At 50.2% G+C, this 14,138-nt stretch overlaps 5 protein-coding genes across 5 annotated transcripts; 1 reads left to right on the plus strand and 4 right to left on the minus strand.

Moving 5' to 3' along the window:
- Positions 1-1,251: 1,251 nt before the first annotated feature.
- J4E83_003622 (uncharacterized protein) lies at positions 1,252-2,909 on the plus strand (the record flags this gene model as incomplete). The annotated part of the gene is made up of 3 exons (XM_049330556.1): positions 1,252-1,461; positions 1,508-1,544; positions 1,591-2,909. The coding sequence occupies 3 exons, from the start codon at positions 1,252-1,254 to the stop codon at positions 2,907-2,909; spliced, it is 1,566 nt and encodes a 521-aa protein (XP_049189973.1).
- Positions 2,910-4,287: 1,378 nt separating this feature from the next.
- On the minus strand, positions 4,288-5,341 carry J4E83_003623 (uncharacterized protein; the record flags this gene model as incomplete). The annotated part of the gene is made up of 2 exons (XM_049330557.1): positions 4,288-5,234; positions 5,287-5,341. 2 exons carry the CDS (start codon positions 5,339-5,341, stop codon positions 4,288-4,290), a joined length of 1,002 nt encoding a protein of 333 aa, XP_049189974.1.
- Positions 5,342-8,403: 3,062 nt separating this feature from the next.
- Positions 8,404-9,295, minus strand: J4E83_003624 (uncharacterized protein; the record flags this gene model as incomplete). The annotated part of the gene is made up of 3 exons (XM_049330558.1): positions 8,404-8,913; positions 8,974-9,095; positions 9,151-9,295. 3 exons carry the CDS (start codon positions 9,293-9,295, stop codon positions 8,404-8,406), a joined length of 777 nt encoding a protein of 258 aa, XP_049189975.1.
- Positions 9,296-10,847: 1,552 nt separating this feature from the next.
- J4E83_003625 (uncharacterized protein) lies at positions 10,848-12,081 on the minus strand (the record flags this gene model as incomplete). The annotated part of the gene is made up of 4 exons (XM_049330559.1): positions 10,848-10,905; positions 10,985-11,732; positions 11,784-11,893; positions 11,939-12,081. The coding sequence occupies 4 exons, from the start codon at positions 12,079-12,081 to the stop codon at positions 10,848-10,850; spliced, it is 1,059 nt and encodes a 352-aa protein (XP_049189976.1).
- Positions 12,082-13,149: 1,068 nt separating this feature from the next.
- J4E83_003626 (uncharacterized protein) lies at positions 13,150-13,911 on the minus strand (the record flags this gene model as incomplete). The annotated part of the gene is made up of 1 exon (XM_049330560.1): positions 13,150-13,911. The coding sequence occupies one exon, from the start codon at positions 13,909-13,911 to the stop codon at positions 13,150-13,152; it is 762 nt and encodes a 253-aa protein (XP_049189977.1).
- Between the last annotated feature and the right edge of the window lie 227 nt (positions 13,912-14,138).

Consider the following 14,138-nt stretch of genomic DNA (forward strand, 5'->3'; position numbering starts at 1 on the left):
GATGCACACAAGCCGGGGGTACGAACGCACACTCTGACCGGTACCTGACAGCTCCAGACCTATGCGTCTTTACTTTTTTGCTTCAAATTCTCTTACCTTACGTTCAATCTTAGGACACACCATGCATGCATTGTGGACGTGGCCGAATCATGGCGCATGGGGGATGACGGCATACTGCGTCTCCTGTCATCTCCGCGACTAATTCTCGGACCTATCCATTTCGCATTGTTACAGATGCTGCGAAGCCGCTGATCCTTCTAGTGTTCCCAATTCGGAGGTGACTGCATACACTTGCCACCGTATGCCCACTTGTCACAAACGGGTCCTCGACACCACTTCATCATACACCGTTCACGGCTGCGGGATAATTGAGCTCGATAGCCGACACGATCACGTACGATGCAGATAGTATCGATCGAAAAGGCGCCACTCCGGACAGATTCTTGACAGGGACCACCGTGGCGGGAGCGCCCGACCGCTGCAGATTGGCTCGAGCCCTGTCGGTTACGCATGTTTGACAATCCGTACGCGAGGAAACTCAAGGTCGGACTCGCGTTTCGTCAAACTCCAATACGTTGTCGTGGTCAAGCAGGGTAGAGTTCTCGGGTCCACTACCGGCCACTAGAATTCTGTCAACGTCCCTTGATCATCCCAGGATCATGAGTATACGCGCATGCAACGTAATTCGACGTGAAAGGCCTGTCCAGGTTTCAAAACAGGAGTGTGGCAAAGCGTGAACAGCAACTGCTACTCACTGCAGCAAGTCCGCTCTATACTCCCAATAGAGATCACTGACGCATAATGGGCACATTAATGCTGGGACTCGAAGTCGTGTTGAACAGTACCACAAGAGGTATCATTATTTCTCACCGATCAGTATCTCAGACTAACAACGACCACGCGGTTCATCGTCTACGGAGTGTATCCCATTTCCGCGTCGATGCTCGTATATGCGGGTGGGTACATAGCCGGGCAAGCTCTCGACTGCCGTTATGCGCACCTCAACGGTCGTCGTTCCCAAACGCTGTATTGGTCGACCATTGGCATTGTTTTTTGTGGTCGGCCCACTTTTGTCAAGCCCTGGCGGATGTCTTACGCCCCCATGCTCCTCTCCCATTTAACAGGTTTGGTACTTCAAAAAGCCACCATGCACAAATGGTAGGCATCCCTTCACTCGAAAAGCCGTTGTTCAATTATCTCAAACTTTGACAACGTTCCACGCACCACACAACCTTACGAATCATCTTCACCATGCCTGGTGGCATAAACCCTCCCATCGAGGTCAAACTGAGTTGGCCAACACCAAACTATGTCAACCCTACACTTCGACCAAACGCGGTCCTGTGGATTGCGTGTGTACTTGGACCTATTACCGTCGTTATGACTCTTGTACGGTTATGGGTCAGAATCTTTCATCAAAGATGTCCCGGTTGGGATGACTGGTTGATGCTGGCTGCCCTTGTAAGTTGCTCATGATCACCCATCACGGCTACGCTAACGACCTCAGGCCCCGGTGATCGCCTTGACAGTCATATATCCCCTAGGTAATATCTCAGACCAGTTCACTTCTATCTAGCTAACGCGTTCCAGCAACCAACCAAGCGTTCGACCGACATATTTGGGACCTAAACTACCTCTTCGAACCGGAAATCATCGTTAACGCACGGAAATACGTTCTCGCAACCGAATGTGTCTTCTGTGTTGCAACTGGCCTCGTCAAAGTCTCCATTCTTCTCTTCTACCGACGCCTCTCGGCCCGCGCCGTGTCGAAGACATTCGTATGGGTGACTTGGGCCACTATCGGCTTCATCATCGCCTACACCATTGCCTTGACCTTGGCACCTATCTTGGGCTGCCAACCCATCTCAGCATTCTGGGATCAAGTAAACATCATCAAGAAGTTACAGGGTTACGAGTTCCACTGCTTCGACGAAGGTGCCGACGTCTTCGCTGCCAGCATCATATCCTGCGCCCAAGACGCCCTGACTGCCGTTCTTCCTACATTCCTCTACTGGAATCTCCAGATACCGATCCGACAGAAGCTGGCGTTGTTCGGTATCTTTGCCATGGGTTACGGTGTCGTCGCACTGGGAGCTGTGCGAGCCTACTACAGCTGGTACACCTTCTATGGCACTTACGACGTGACATGGCACACATGGAATCTGTTTCTTACTTGCATGCTCGAGCTGTACATCGGATGCTTATGCGCCAATGCGCCCGCCATGAAGGTCTTCTTCAAACATTTCTTCCAGGAAAAGCTCAGTCAGCGATCCAAGACGAGAACACCAGCTGGTACCGATGATCGCCAGGATAGTGCGCACACCAAGTCGAAGAACTCGTGGAGGAAGTTCGGTGCGAGCATTACAGGCGGAAGCTGGGCCAACAGCACCAAGGGATATTACGATTCTCACCTTGGTACCACTGTCGACCCGCATGGAGGTGTGCATGTGCACAAAGAGGTGCAAGTGACCATGTCGCCAACCAGCTCGGCAATGCCGACACCCACTGGCATTGACCGCCCTGTGTCAACTATGACAGCCGACATGATCTGCGACCGCGATTACGAGGACATTGAGCTTGGGCGTTACACCACAGGTCATAACTCGCGAGCATCCAGCATGCGATCGACTCACCTCTACGAAGGACACGACTTGGAGGCACTTCCGCCACTACCCACATCTCCCGCATCACAAACGTCGCCAGCTAGCATTGCTCCCCTGTCATCGCATACTCTCTCACCCACAGAGAAGAAGCTACCCATAACACCCTTACCTGGCACCGCAATAAGTCAGGAAACCAGGAGGGAGAGAAGTCCCACACCAATGCCCCCACCACCAACCGCGCGGGAGTCGCCATATCCCCCACGTGGTTCAAGTCAGAAGAAGCCAAGTTGGCAGTCGTGGTCCTGAAGCGTGCCGCGCATGCTAACGTTCGGATACTTATGTCGACCTATACCCACGCACGACATGAAGCATCGCGTAGATCGCGCAAAAATTTCCTCGTCTTTCCTTGTACTTGCAGCGTCGCTGTAATGTCGCTTTATGATACCATGTCCGCTCTCTGGCGCTACTATAGAAGCATACCATCTATGCATCAATATATTTATACCCTTACAAAGCTTCGTGTACACTGCGACCGCCGTCTTCGACTAACAGATTTGATGTTGCGGCGCTCGTTCCTACCGATCTTGATGAGCTTGCGGATGACGCTCCGATGATGACGACTTACACCATCACCCTGCAACTTCGGCATGCAACCGAACCATGTCGTTTACGTCAAATTTCATCGTACGTCAGGAAAAAAAAAAGAAGTAAAATGATGTATAGCAAGGGAGGAAGTTCTAATGAAGATTCTAGACCCATCACATATTAGCCGAAAGAAGAAGGTGCATCCTCGCTATTTTTTGTTCGGAATTAATGACCCAGCCATTCCGATTCCGATGAGGCGGGCACCTGGAATCTTGCACACGGCCCGGGGAACACTTTCAACATCCACGCCCTACCGAATGACTCAATGGTGTTCTCCAAAATGAAAAAGATTTCTGAGCCAAAGCTCGAATCTCTAAACCGGTCAAAAGTAATCAAAAGGTTCATTCCACCCGCATGATGACGACAAAACTTTCCCCACCAACGCTTTTCACGCCATCGGAACTGAGATCCAATCCAAGCTTATCGAAGTCCATCACGCAACTCGTTAACGTCGCGTTCTATCGTTCGTATGAACGAGATACGGCGAAATGGGATAATTCGGAATCGCGCTTCAGCGATGAAGAGGGGCTTCATACGCTGCTGACTGGGGAGGGCAGCGTTATCGCATTGATCTTCGATGACGCAGCGAGCGCGAACGGGAACGGTAGCATCGATGGCGATAACGATAGAATCAATGGGGAAGACACAAGCATCAATGGCGAACAGAGCAGAAAGGTCGTCGCATGCGCCTCCCTCGTACCCTGGAAAGGCGGCTGGGAAAAAGAATGCGCCTCCACAGAAACAGGCTGGGAAATCAAAATCGTGTGTGTTGACGGAGACCCAAAGTACCACCACCGCGGTCTAGCAGTCCAACTCCTCGACTTCTTACAGCAGTATCTCATCGTGAGAGAGACCATCCAGCTCGAGCAAAAGGGATTGCAGGGCCAACGCGTGTTGAGCCTTTGGATTCTGGCCGCGGAGTGTCTCAACGGCGCGTATTGGCGTAAGAGAGGGTATGAGGTGGTAAGGAAGAAGACGTGGGGACCGGGGACTTGGAGCTGCGAGACGAGTTTTGAGATGGTGGTTTTGAGGAAGATGGTTACTTTTGGGTTTGGTGGTGGGTCGGCGGGCAGCCGGTAGGGGAAGCGAGTATCGTCAAACGCGACAGAGAGCCTTCTTCCCAGTCAGGCTTGGGAGAGGAAGAAGCCATGCGCATGTTGAATGTCAGTCCTGTTGTCGCGTAAAATTCCCGTAAGCCAGCCCTCCGCAGATCGGGCAGGTAGCATCGCCGTGTCTTGCTGTCTAAAGTCATGAGTTCGTTCGGTTGCTCCTTGAACACCAGCTCGATTTGGAGATCTGTCCAGTGTGCCCATGGGTGAAGCAAGACTTCATTCAGCTTTCCTTCTATACACTGCGTCCAAGGCTCGCTGTCGAAGACCATGAATTGCGCGAGGTCCTGGACGGTTGCAGCGACACGCTCGTCAGTTAGAGTAGCCTCGCTGTTATGCTTCTCTTTCACAGCATCCCAATCGACCCTCGGATCCAGTGTGAACAAGCAGATGAAATCGTTTCGCAGAAGCCGTAGTTCTAGTAGCGGAAGTAGGTTGAGCGACGAATGTGGCACTCGGGGCACTCGGGGCACGTGGATGATGCCTTGCAATACGCCCGCTCTGTAAGCAGCGATCTCAGAGTGGTTCCAGGGAGTATCCCTGGATCTAGGCTTCGACATGGAAGGCTCATTGCAGATGGTCTCGTCGATATATACGGTGATTGACCTCGGCGTGCGCATGGATAGAGACTCGCCGCCACTGAACGTCCAACACACCGTGTGGCAGAAGTGCTCGACGTCCAGCCAGTCTAGACCGAACTCGACCGTGGGAAAGAGGTGCGAGAGAAACTCTTTGCGCAGCTTTTGACACACGTGTGCAAGTGAGAAGATCGTAGCGGGAGGAGAGCCTGCGCCGAGGGAGAATGGATTCGCAGTGAAGCGCCGGACGCGGCCCTCGTATTCGGCAGTCAAGAACTCATAGACGGAGTTGCGGAGTTCTGTTATGACGTCAGTGTTAATGCGACAGGCTTTGCGGTCTAGCCAACACACCTGCAGGCAGGGCGAGGAAGCGGAAGGGCTCGGGGAGTGAGCGTCTCGTTCTCATGTTAACTAGCGACAAGGTTGTAAAGATTGACACAAGGCTCTTAGTAGGCTTCGCAATTTATCTAGCAGATGAGTTGTGGGATTAGAGAGAAAGAGAGTCGGCAAGTTGTAGACAGTCATCAGCGTGATGGTCCGTGGTGAGAGCAAACCACATTGAAAGTCTCTTCATGCGTGGCGTGTGCACGCCAACGAGGGGAAAGATTGTTGAGTACGTGTTGCAGATAATGACAGGTAAAAAGAATGAACCTCTCACTCTAGACTGCTTAAGGGCTCGGGAAACTAGGATTCTTGCAGTACTATAAATCACACCGCACCCGTCACCCTGTTTAGCCTCCACTTGGTCCGAGGTGTGTGCGTGATTTGACTAGACAAGAGTAAATTGCGGAAGACTAAGCTTGTACGCTTTGAGATGTTATGGAACAGAAGACCCTAACATCTGCGTAGAAGTAACTATGATGATGTCCATCTTTGCAGTCCTACTCGATACCAGACCGCCTCAGTAAGCTGTCATCTCCAAATCTTTCATGCCTCAATCCTTAGGCCAGGAAACTCCGGAAACTCTCCCCAATATGGATCAACGCCAATTCTGTTGAAATAAGCTTCCCCCAATGTGTTTCCTTCAAATTCCTCATCCTCATCCTCAGCGTCCAGGTCCTCGACCAATTGCCGAGATTTAAGGTAGAACGCTGCCTGGGGCGAAGTGCTAACGCCGATATTGGAAACCATGATTCTGGTGATACTACCGGTCTCTATATCGGATAGCCACCGTGGATGCCGATTAAACATCATCCTCTCTACGGCTGTTGCGTCTTCATCGATCCAGCCTCTGAAGCTATATCCCTCTCGATGTTTCTCCTCGTGCTCGTCGTGAAGCTGCAGCTTAGCCGTATCGTGGACGAGGTGACAGGTGAAGTCTGGTCGACAGAGGCCAATTTTGACTAGCAATAGCATATCAAGCTCATAATGGTCTTCCCCCTCTGCATCTCCGCGCCAAGGAGTGACTATGGTCATGCTGGCTGGTGCAAGCTCAACGTTGTCGATTTTACCGTTTTCGATCGGAAAGAAAGTGCGCAGGTAGGCGGTCACCAACTTCCAATCAATGGTAATTTCTCGCTTCATACAGACAGGCCGGTACTCGGTTCGAAGCTGTTGACAGCTCTGCGCAAGCGCAAGACACGGCAGTACGCAGCGAGGTTGGTCGGCCTCGGTCTCAGCAGCGAAGTCATAGATAAGATTGCGCAACTCTATTACACACATGTCAGCCCTAAAAACTTGCCTGAAGAGGGTCACGCCTACCTGCTGGTAGATCCAGGATACGAAAGTGGTCTTCGCGGTCGCTCCTGCTGACAGGGTCGTGGGCCATTTTGGGAGGGGACTGAAGTAGTGCCGGGGGTGTATGGCGGGGAGCGTGGTAGAGGAATGATGCAGTGGATTAGATGTGAAGGTACAACGAAGGAGTGGCCCTTGTTAGCGTTGCGCGAACTAGGTAGTCGCCTAGTGCGATCCACAACCACGTGCCTCCACGTGATTAAGAGTGAAATACGCCCAAATACATGATTTGCGAAGCAAGCCGCAAGCTACGTAATTTGTATGCTTTGGTTATCATATATACAAGTACTTCAAATTTGTAGAGGTCTTTGACGATGATGCTACAATGTATAACCATAAGCTAGCGCGGGATATCAACGCCCGATCTGATCACTCTCTGACTATCCTTTCTCTCCATCTTCCGCCCGGCTCGAATTGTTGGAATTGCGCACATCAATGCCTTCAAAAGCAACGCCATGATAAACCCCAAACAAATCTTCGAAACTTGTCATGTCGTAGAGCCGTCTCATCTGATCCGTGAAAGCTTGCCCTTCCCGGTCAAATGTCATGTCCACACCATGGGGCACATGCCCCGGCTTGTACCACAAGTAGAATCTACTATTGTGATGACAGCAGAATTCAGAGACTACGGATGCTTGGACGTCGTGTCTCAATGCAGGCGACGTATTTTCCAGGATGTGCGTTATGAGCTCACAGTTAAACCGGGAATGAAAATGCTCTTCGAGATCTGCAGGACCGGGGATGACGGTGACTTCGGTTTCCGGGCATGCCATCTTGAGCTTTAAGAGGGGTAGTATGTCCACATTCCTGGATGGCGGATAGAGATAAATGACGCGCGTAGGGCGTTGCCCATCGAGTACTCGCTGGTTCGTATGACCCGACGCAAAGAACGCGTTCGTGAAACCCTTGATGTCTTTGTCTCTGACTGTGAAGGGCACGTTTTGCATGTAGATCTTCCTGAATTCATCGCGAATTTGTCGACAGACTTGGGTGAGACTGATAGTGGGTCCGTTGCCAGGCTTGGGTATGATGTTGCGCGGCGGTGCCTCGGCAGCGTACTCATAGATGCGGTTCCGAAGTTCTGAGGTGTGAAGTTAGTGAACCTACTTCATTAGATAAAGAAGCGCTAATGATCTACCTGCAGCGAGGTCTAAGAAGCGGAAGTGGTGTCCATTGGTCGACCCAGAGGTGATGGAAGCATCGTGGAGTTGCATGGCTGCAAGCGCGTCGTCAACAGCGCTGATATAGCACACGATAACCTGATTAATAAACTGGCGAAGGTGTTGCTATCACATATCCGAGACCTTCATCGACGTGGAGCGTGTAGGAGTCGGCGAGCGTACCGGCGTGCCTGGAGCTTTCGTGTTCAATTAGGCAACCAATCCCGCGCTAACCCAAAACGTCCATTGCCCGCGGCCCCACCTGCCACGCGCACCTCGGACGAGACCTTGGAAAGTAGAATTGAATAAATGTACCGTAGGCTACATTAATCTACAGATCAGAATCAACAAAGTCGAAGCAATGTCGACTTCCTGGCTACGTTCTACTTCTTTCTTCCCGTGCACAGAGGCCTCATTTCTCACCTCCACCCCATACAAGAAAAAGCCTGAACAGGTCTGCATACTACATCAAACCAAAACTCCGCAAAGTAGGTGATCTAACGTCAATGTAGACTCCAGGGCGTTCAGTTTATCCCTAGGTTGGCGTGCCTCCATCAAATTGGTGGAGGGCCTATCATACCATTATCTCGTCCCATAGGCCGTCAAGACCGGTAGTACCCGTCGTTGAGGCGAGCTGCTCGCTCAACTTGACATTAACATCCACGGCTTCTTCCGGATATTGCATAGTGATGGCTACACTCTTCACCTCGTACTCCTGTACAGCAACGCGCCACTTCCGCTTCGCTTCCTTGACTAGCGCAGTGTCTTCAGTTCCGAGACGTGTACAACCACCATACTGTACCAGCTTGGTGATGGAGACTCCGGCGGGAGCACAATCCTCCAAATGGATAATGCGTACTTCCAATCCCTTGAAGGCCAAGCCCAATCGCACTAGATGGATGATCTCCGTTGGTCGGTCGAGCGTGCAGTCGAAAGCCGTCTCGTACTGAATGATGAGCTTCTTGGGACCGCTTCCATACTCTTCTTCGTTCGGGTAGAAGCTCTCGAGGAATGCGTGGACAGAGTGCCAATCGATGACGAACTTGGCGCGTTCAAGCCACATTGGTCGGTACTCGGAACGTACCTAACACGTGGGTATGCTAGATCAGTACATGTCTCTTATCCATCTCACATAATAAGTTACTTGGCGGGAGACTTGTGTCAACGCGATGCCTGCGGCGCCGCGATCACGAGGTCCATGGACTGGTGTGAGTAGCTGAGAGGGTACTTCTGCGACAGCGTACTCATAGATTTGATTGCGGAGCTCTGGATGGAGGTCAGTCTTCCGCTTTGCGATATTTCGCTATATGTAGGTACTAACCTGCTGAAAGACGCATAAAGTCGAAAATACCTGTTGGAGTATACGCGACCTTCTTCGCTCGCGGAAGGCGACTGCTGGACAGGACGTCGTCGTCTCGGCGTCGCTTCAGGCGAAGCATCGAGAGCTCGGGCGTGTAGCGATCCATGGTGATAGACGCTAAGCGGATGGTGTTGGAAGCTTTTGTTGTTGTTGTTTTGGATGCGAAATACGTACCGTAAACATTCAGGGTCTCGCGTTTGCTGTGACGTCACCTACCTAGGTAGTCTACAAAAGCGTTTGCATTCACCATTTACATTCACCGCTGGAAAAACAAAAACTCTATGAGATCAGAGTCGTTTAAAGATGATTCTGATGCTCCTGACAGTCTCTGGCCGGATATTCGCTTAACCATGCACTTGCATGTCCGCTCGATTGGGGACAGCGCTTACTCTAGCCCCACAACTGCGCCTCGTGCCGGTGTGCTATACGAACTACGAGGAGTCATCACTCTGGCTCAGCTTGCTGTGTAGCATCTGTCGCCTGTAACCATGAAAGATGGCATCAAGAGATACCCAGTGAACCTCGCAATGCCAGATACCATCGAATCCAATCATCCGTCGCCAAAGAGTAATCACGGCCAACTGCTACACATGTTCAAGAAGATGAAGAAGCGACGGCATGTACCAAAGACCTCTACTGAGACCACAAATGTAGAGAGCATAACCTCGCCGCTCTTACTGCTGCCAGCTGGTACGCTTCCTCACCAAAATCGTGCTGGGTCACACAGCTAACACACCCCAGAACTCCGCAATCAAATCTACCAATACGTGCTACTACCCCAACACCACCCCATCGAGCTCTTCAAATCACCCGTCCTCTACAGTTCCTGGAGCCACAGTACATCCGCCTGGTTCCTCATAATAAAACCAAGCCAAGTATGCCGGCAAATGCGCAAAGAATACCGTCCACTAGCTCTCCGCCAACAAGAGCTCACTATTAGCATAAAACCCTGGCTCCGCTACGTGGACTTTGTTTACGGGCCTTCCCGCCCCATAGAGCACGTGCCTAGACGCATTGATCTGGTTATCGAGGATCCGTTGGTGGAGCGGCTTAGACTGGATGTACTGCCTTTGCTGCGGATTCGGCATTGTAGTCATCCGACTGGAAGAGCGTCGATATCGTTTAGACCCTGTCATAGCTATCTGAAGCAGCCGACGATGATGAAGGTGCAGCTGGATTCTGTATTGGGCTTTGACGACGCACGTTGGGTGGCTTGCATTGGCAGCGGAGACGTCGCGGAAGTTGTGATTCATGCTGGAAGAGGGAGTCTTGACTACGGCGTTGCTATAGTGAGGGTTGTGGTTGTGTTTAAGAGCGGGAAGGCACCTGGGCGACTTACGAGTGAGGTTATTGTTCCAGAGGTGATGGTTCGCGATCAGGGGTTTGTGGACAAGTTTGCGGAGAGTGTGGGTTGGACGAAGAGAAAGGGACTGGATGTTCATGCTTCGATAGAGGGGCATTGTAAGAATGTCTGGCCACTTCGGCCGACGAAGTATTTGTCGAAATGGACATGAGATCGGGAGGGTAGATGTACATTGTAAAGCGCTACCTATTTTGCAAGGTCGTGGCATCGAGTGCGTCTACTTCCGTGTTGACGCACCCAACATGATGACCACCCGGGACGACATGAAATAGCCGTTTTCATAATGAAAGATGAACTATTGAGTGATAATCCAGAGCACCTTGCCAGAGATTCCAAAGACGTCATCAGGCTGCCTGGGCGCATGTCTCAGCTATCAACCAAAGCTAGCATGTGAGTAACGTCCATCCTCTCCCCTCTCTGCATACTACTCACGAATGCCAAATATAACTTTTGGTCTTATCGTCATCGTCGCTGAACCAAAACTTGTGCCGATACCCATATGAACGCTCCTGCGGGTTCGGGTCAGGCCATGAGAGCCTCAATTCACGTATGCCAAGCGCGGGCTGAGCTTCTTCGTTCCACATTCCATAGACCACAGTCTTCCATTTTTTAGCCATGTCTTTCTCCATGGTGATTCGGAGTGCAGAGTCGAAAAAGTGAACCCTCAGTCTCATTTCTTTGATCGACTTGCCCATGTCGCGCCACTTTGAGTTGGACGAATTAGCGAATAACGAGAGCATACTGTTGACCTGTGCGATGCACTTTGCCGCCATGGAGTATTTCTTTAGATCCTTCTGAAGCTCAAAGGTGAAGCGAACCTTCGGGGAGCGCGCGACAAGCGAGACTACGCGCGCGATGTCTGCATCGTAGAACTCGTCCACATCCATATCCTCATCGCGGCTGTGTCCAACTACGCTGATGATGTGTCCACGGTAGCGCAGCATCGTGGCCTCGTCGCTAGGCGGATAGAAATCGCGGATGTATCGGGCGTAGTGGTAAGTGGATTCTAGGCGGAAAGCAGTCTCGGTCATGTAGATGATATGGAACTCTTTTCGGATTTGCCGGCACGTCTGTGTAAAGCAGCGCCATCCTCCTACCGGTTTGATCGGATCATCGTGACGGAGACGTAGTGGGACAGGGTCTGCATCGATGCAGAAGCTGTAAATCTTATTGCGTAGTTCTGTAGGTACTGTATTAGCTAGGTTCTGGGTAGTTGGAAGGACGTACACACCACCTGGAAGGTTCAGAAAGCGACTGTTTGATGCGCTCATGGTAACACCCCGCATCTGCGCTTCTACGGAGGCCATGAGCGGATACTCCTCGTCGATTTCCGAGTTGCTGCTGTCAAAGTTAGTCACGGATGGCAGAGTGTGAGGGGCAACGTACAGGTGTAGATGATCCATCTGCGAGCTCGTGTTGTCTGTGAGAAGAGTCTGTGGTGAAGTGAGAATAGAGGGAAGCGCCTGACCAGGTGAACCATGGTACGGCTGCCAAGCAATGATGTAGCGCGTGTTATCGGGTACCTGCATGTACTGTGGGGTCCACGGGTGCGGGGCTTCACCTTCACGTGAGATACGTAATCAACGAGCAAACGCGCTTGACGCTTTAGGAAGTTGGTAAGTTCTTCTAAGAAACCACGTCCCTTTGCGACCTCTTTCGCATCTCTTCTATATTTAATAGGTAGATTTAGTTATTATGTATCTTATGTGTGTTATAGAAGTTATAAGTAGCTTATTATTAATAAGTTATTGCAGTACTATAGAATAAGATAGAACTAGATTTTAAAATTTTTGCATATACTATATAAGTTAAAGAAGAGTATAGAAGCTTTATCTTTATAACTCTTCTCTCTCTTTTATACATAATATAGTGCGCCTTACTTTCTAGTTTATTGCTCTTTTTATCTAGAACTTAAATAACTTAACTACAGCTATAATTACCTTTACTATCCTCTTTAATATTATTACTACTACCTCTTTAGCTAGAAATACTACTCTTAAGTAATTAGCTATCTTATAGGTACTTTAGTATCTTTTCTACTAGAAAATATATATAAAGCTTCTACGTAACTTAAAGATGTATACTTACTATATAAATACTTAATAAGGTAAGTACTTACTATATCTTATGTAAGTTCTACTAACGTCTACTTAGAACTTATACTAGTAGCCTAAGCCTTTATCTAAAATAAGTAGGTAATAGTATATAAGCTACTAATAAAGATAATACTCTCTATATACTAGCCTACTCTAGAGAAGCAGTAGTTTATACGTTAGGTATCTTTTTCTAGTAACGTTAAACGCTAGAAGAGAATAAACTATATGCTTACTTTCTATAACGTATAAGTGCTAATGTAGATAGACGCATAAGGCTGCTTAAAGGATAGTACTAAGGATGTAATATTAGATAGACAATAGACGATAGAACGTATAAACATTTGTATTATGGATGAAGCGTTTAGAGCGTGTGTGACGTGTATTCGTCCCTTTGCGAAATTGGAACCTCGCAAGGAACACGGTACAAACTGCCAACCTATATGCGACCCGGAGAATATTGGACGCCAATACGAGGGCACTAGGCGTAAAACAATGTCTGCCTCAAGCCTGCGGTGCGGAGTGCTTATACACGCTCGTAGCATCCGTGAACAGTATAGCAAACGCATCCATGGGCGGCGCACCCATCTCAATCAAAGCCTGCCGTGAGTCCACCTCCCCAACCCGCTTCATGGCTTCTTCCATTATCTCCCTCGAATAGAAGGTGAAACATATCTCAGGCACGGTGCTGCAGGTAATCTCGATCCTTTGAAACACAAGCTCCAAGTGCGGACGAAAAGCGCCGGACGAGATGTGGGCGAAGAAGTCGTCGACGGAGGACGCAAGATCAAGGCATGCACTAGCATCTGTGAAAGCAACCTTGACGGAGGGGTACTTGGCGGAAAGACGTACGAGTAGTCTCGCGTCGTATCGGAGCCCGTAGTATGTGGTAATTCGAATGTTGCCTTGCACGCCAGGAACGCCAGTCGACACAGGAAGCTCGTCGTTCGGGCGGCCCGGCTGTAGCGGTTCGTTTCCAATTTCATTTTGTTTCCTCAGTCCAGGATAGAAGGAATAGAAGAACTTTTGCGCGGTGACCTGGTGGATGACAAGGACCGTCTTGGCCATGTACATTGACCCGAATTCTGCGCGTGTCTGCCGGCACACGTTGCGAAAACCGCCGTACAGTCCAAAGCGAACATGTTCGTAAGGCTTCTCTGGTCGTTTGGGCATTCGTGGCAGTTGTATAGCTTTTGGTTCGACGCAGTATTCGTAGATGCGGTTGCGAATTTCGCCAGGCAGCGACAGGAGCGGCGAAGTGGACATTGTGATGGCGTCGAAGCGATGGAGCAAATTTGGTATCGATTGCAAATGTAAAAGACGATTACTGCCTTCGGTTTGTATTTCATTTAGGTCGAGGGTGAAAAAGCAGAGTAGTAAAGTAGCAACAAACAGACAGAGAAGCGCTAGAGCCCATTCGGCTAGCACGGCGTCTAGCGCTGGGTGCCTCATCTGGGCGCTCCAGGATGCAGCCATTCATACCAATCCTCTGG

Source organism: Alternaria metachromatica, assembly GCF_023757995.1.
Source record: "Alternaria metachromatica strain BMP 0045 chromosome Unknown scaffold_6, whole genome shotgun sequence".
Classification (NCBI taxonomy): domain Eukaryota; kingdom Fungi; phylum Ascomycota; class Dothideomycetes; order Pleosporales; family Pleosporaceae; genus Alternaria; species Alternaria metachromatica.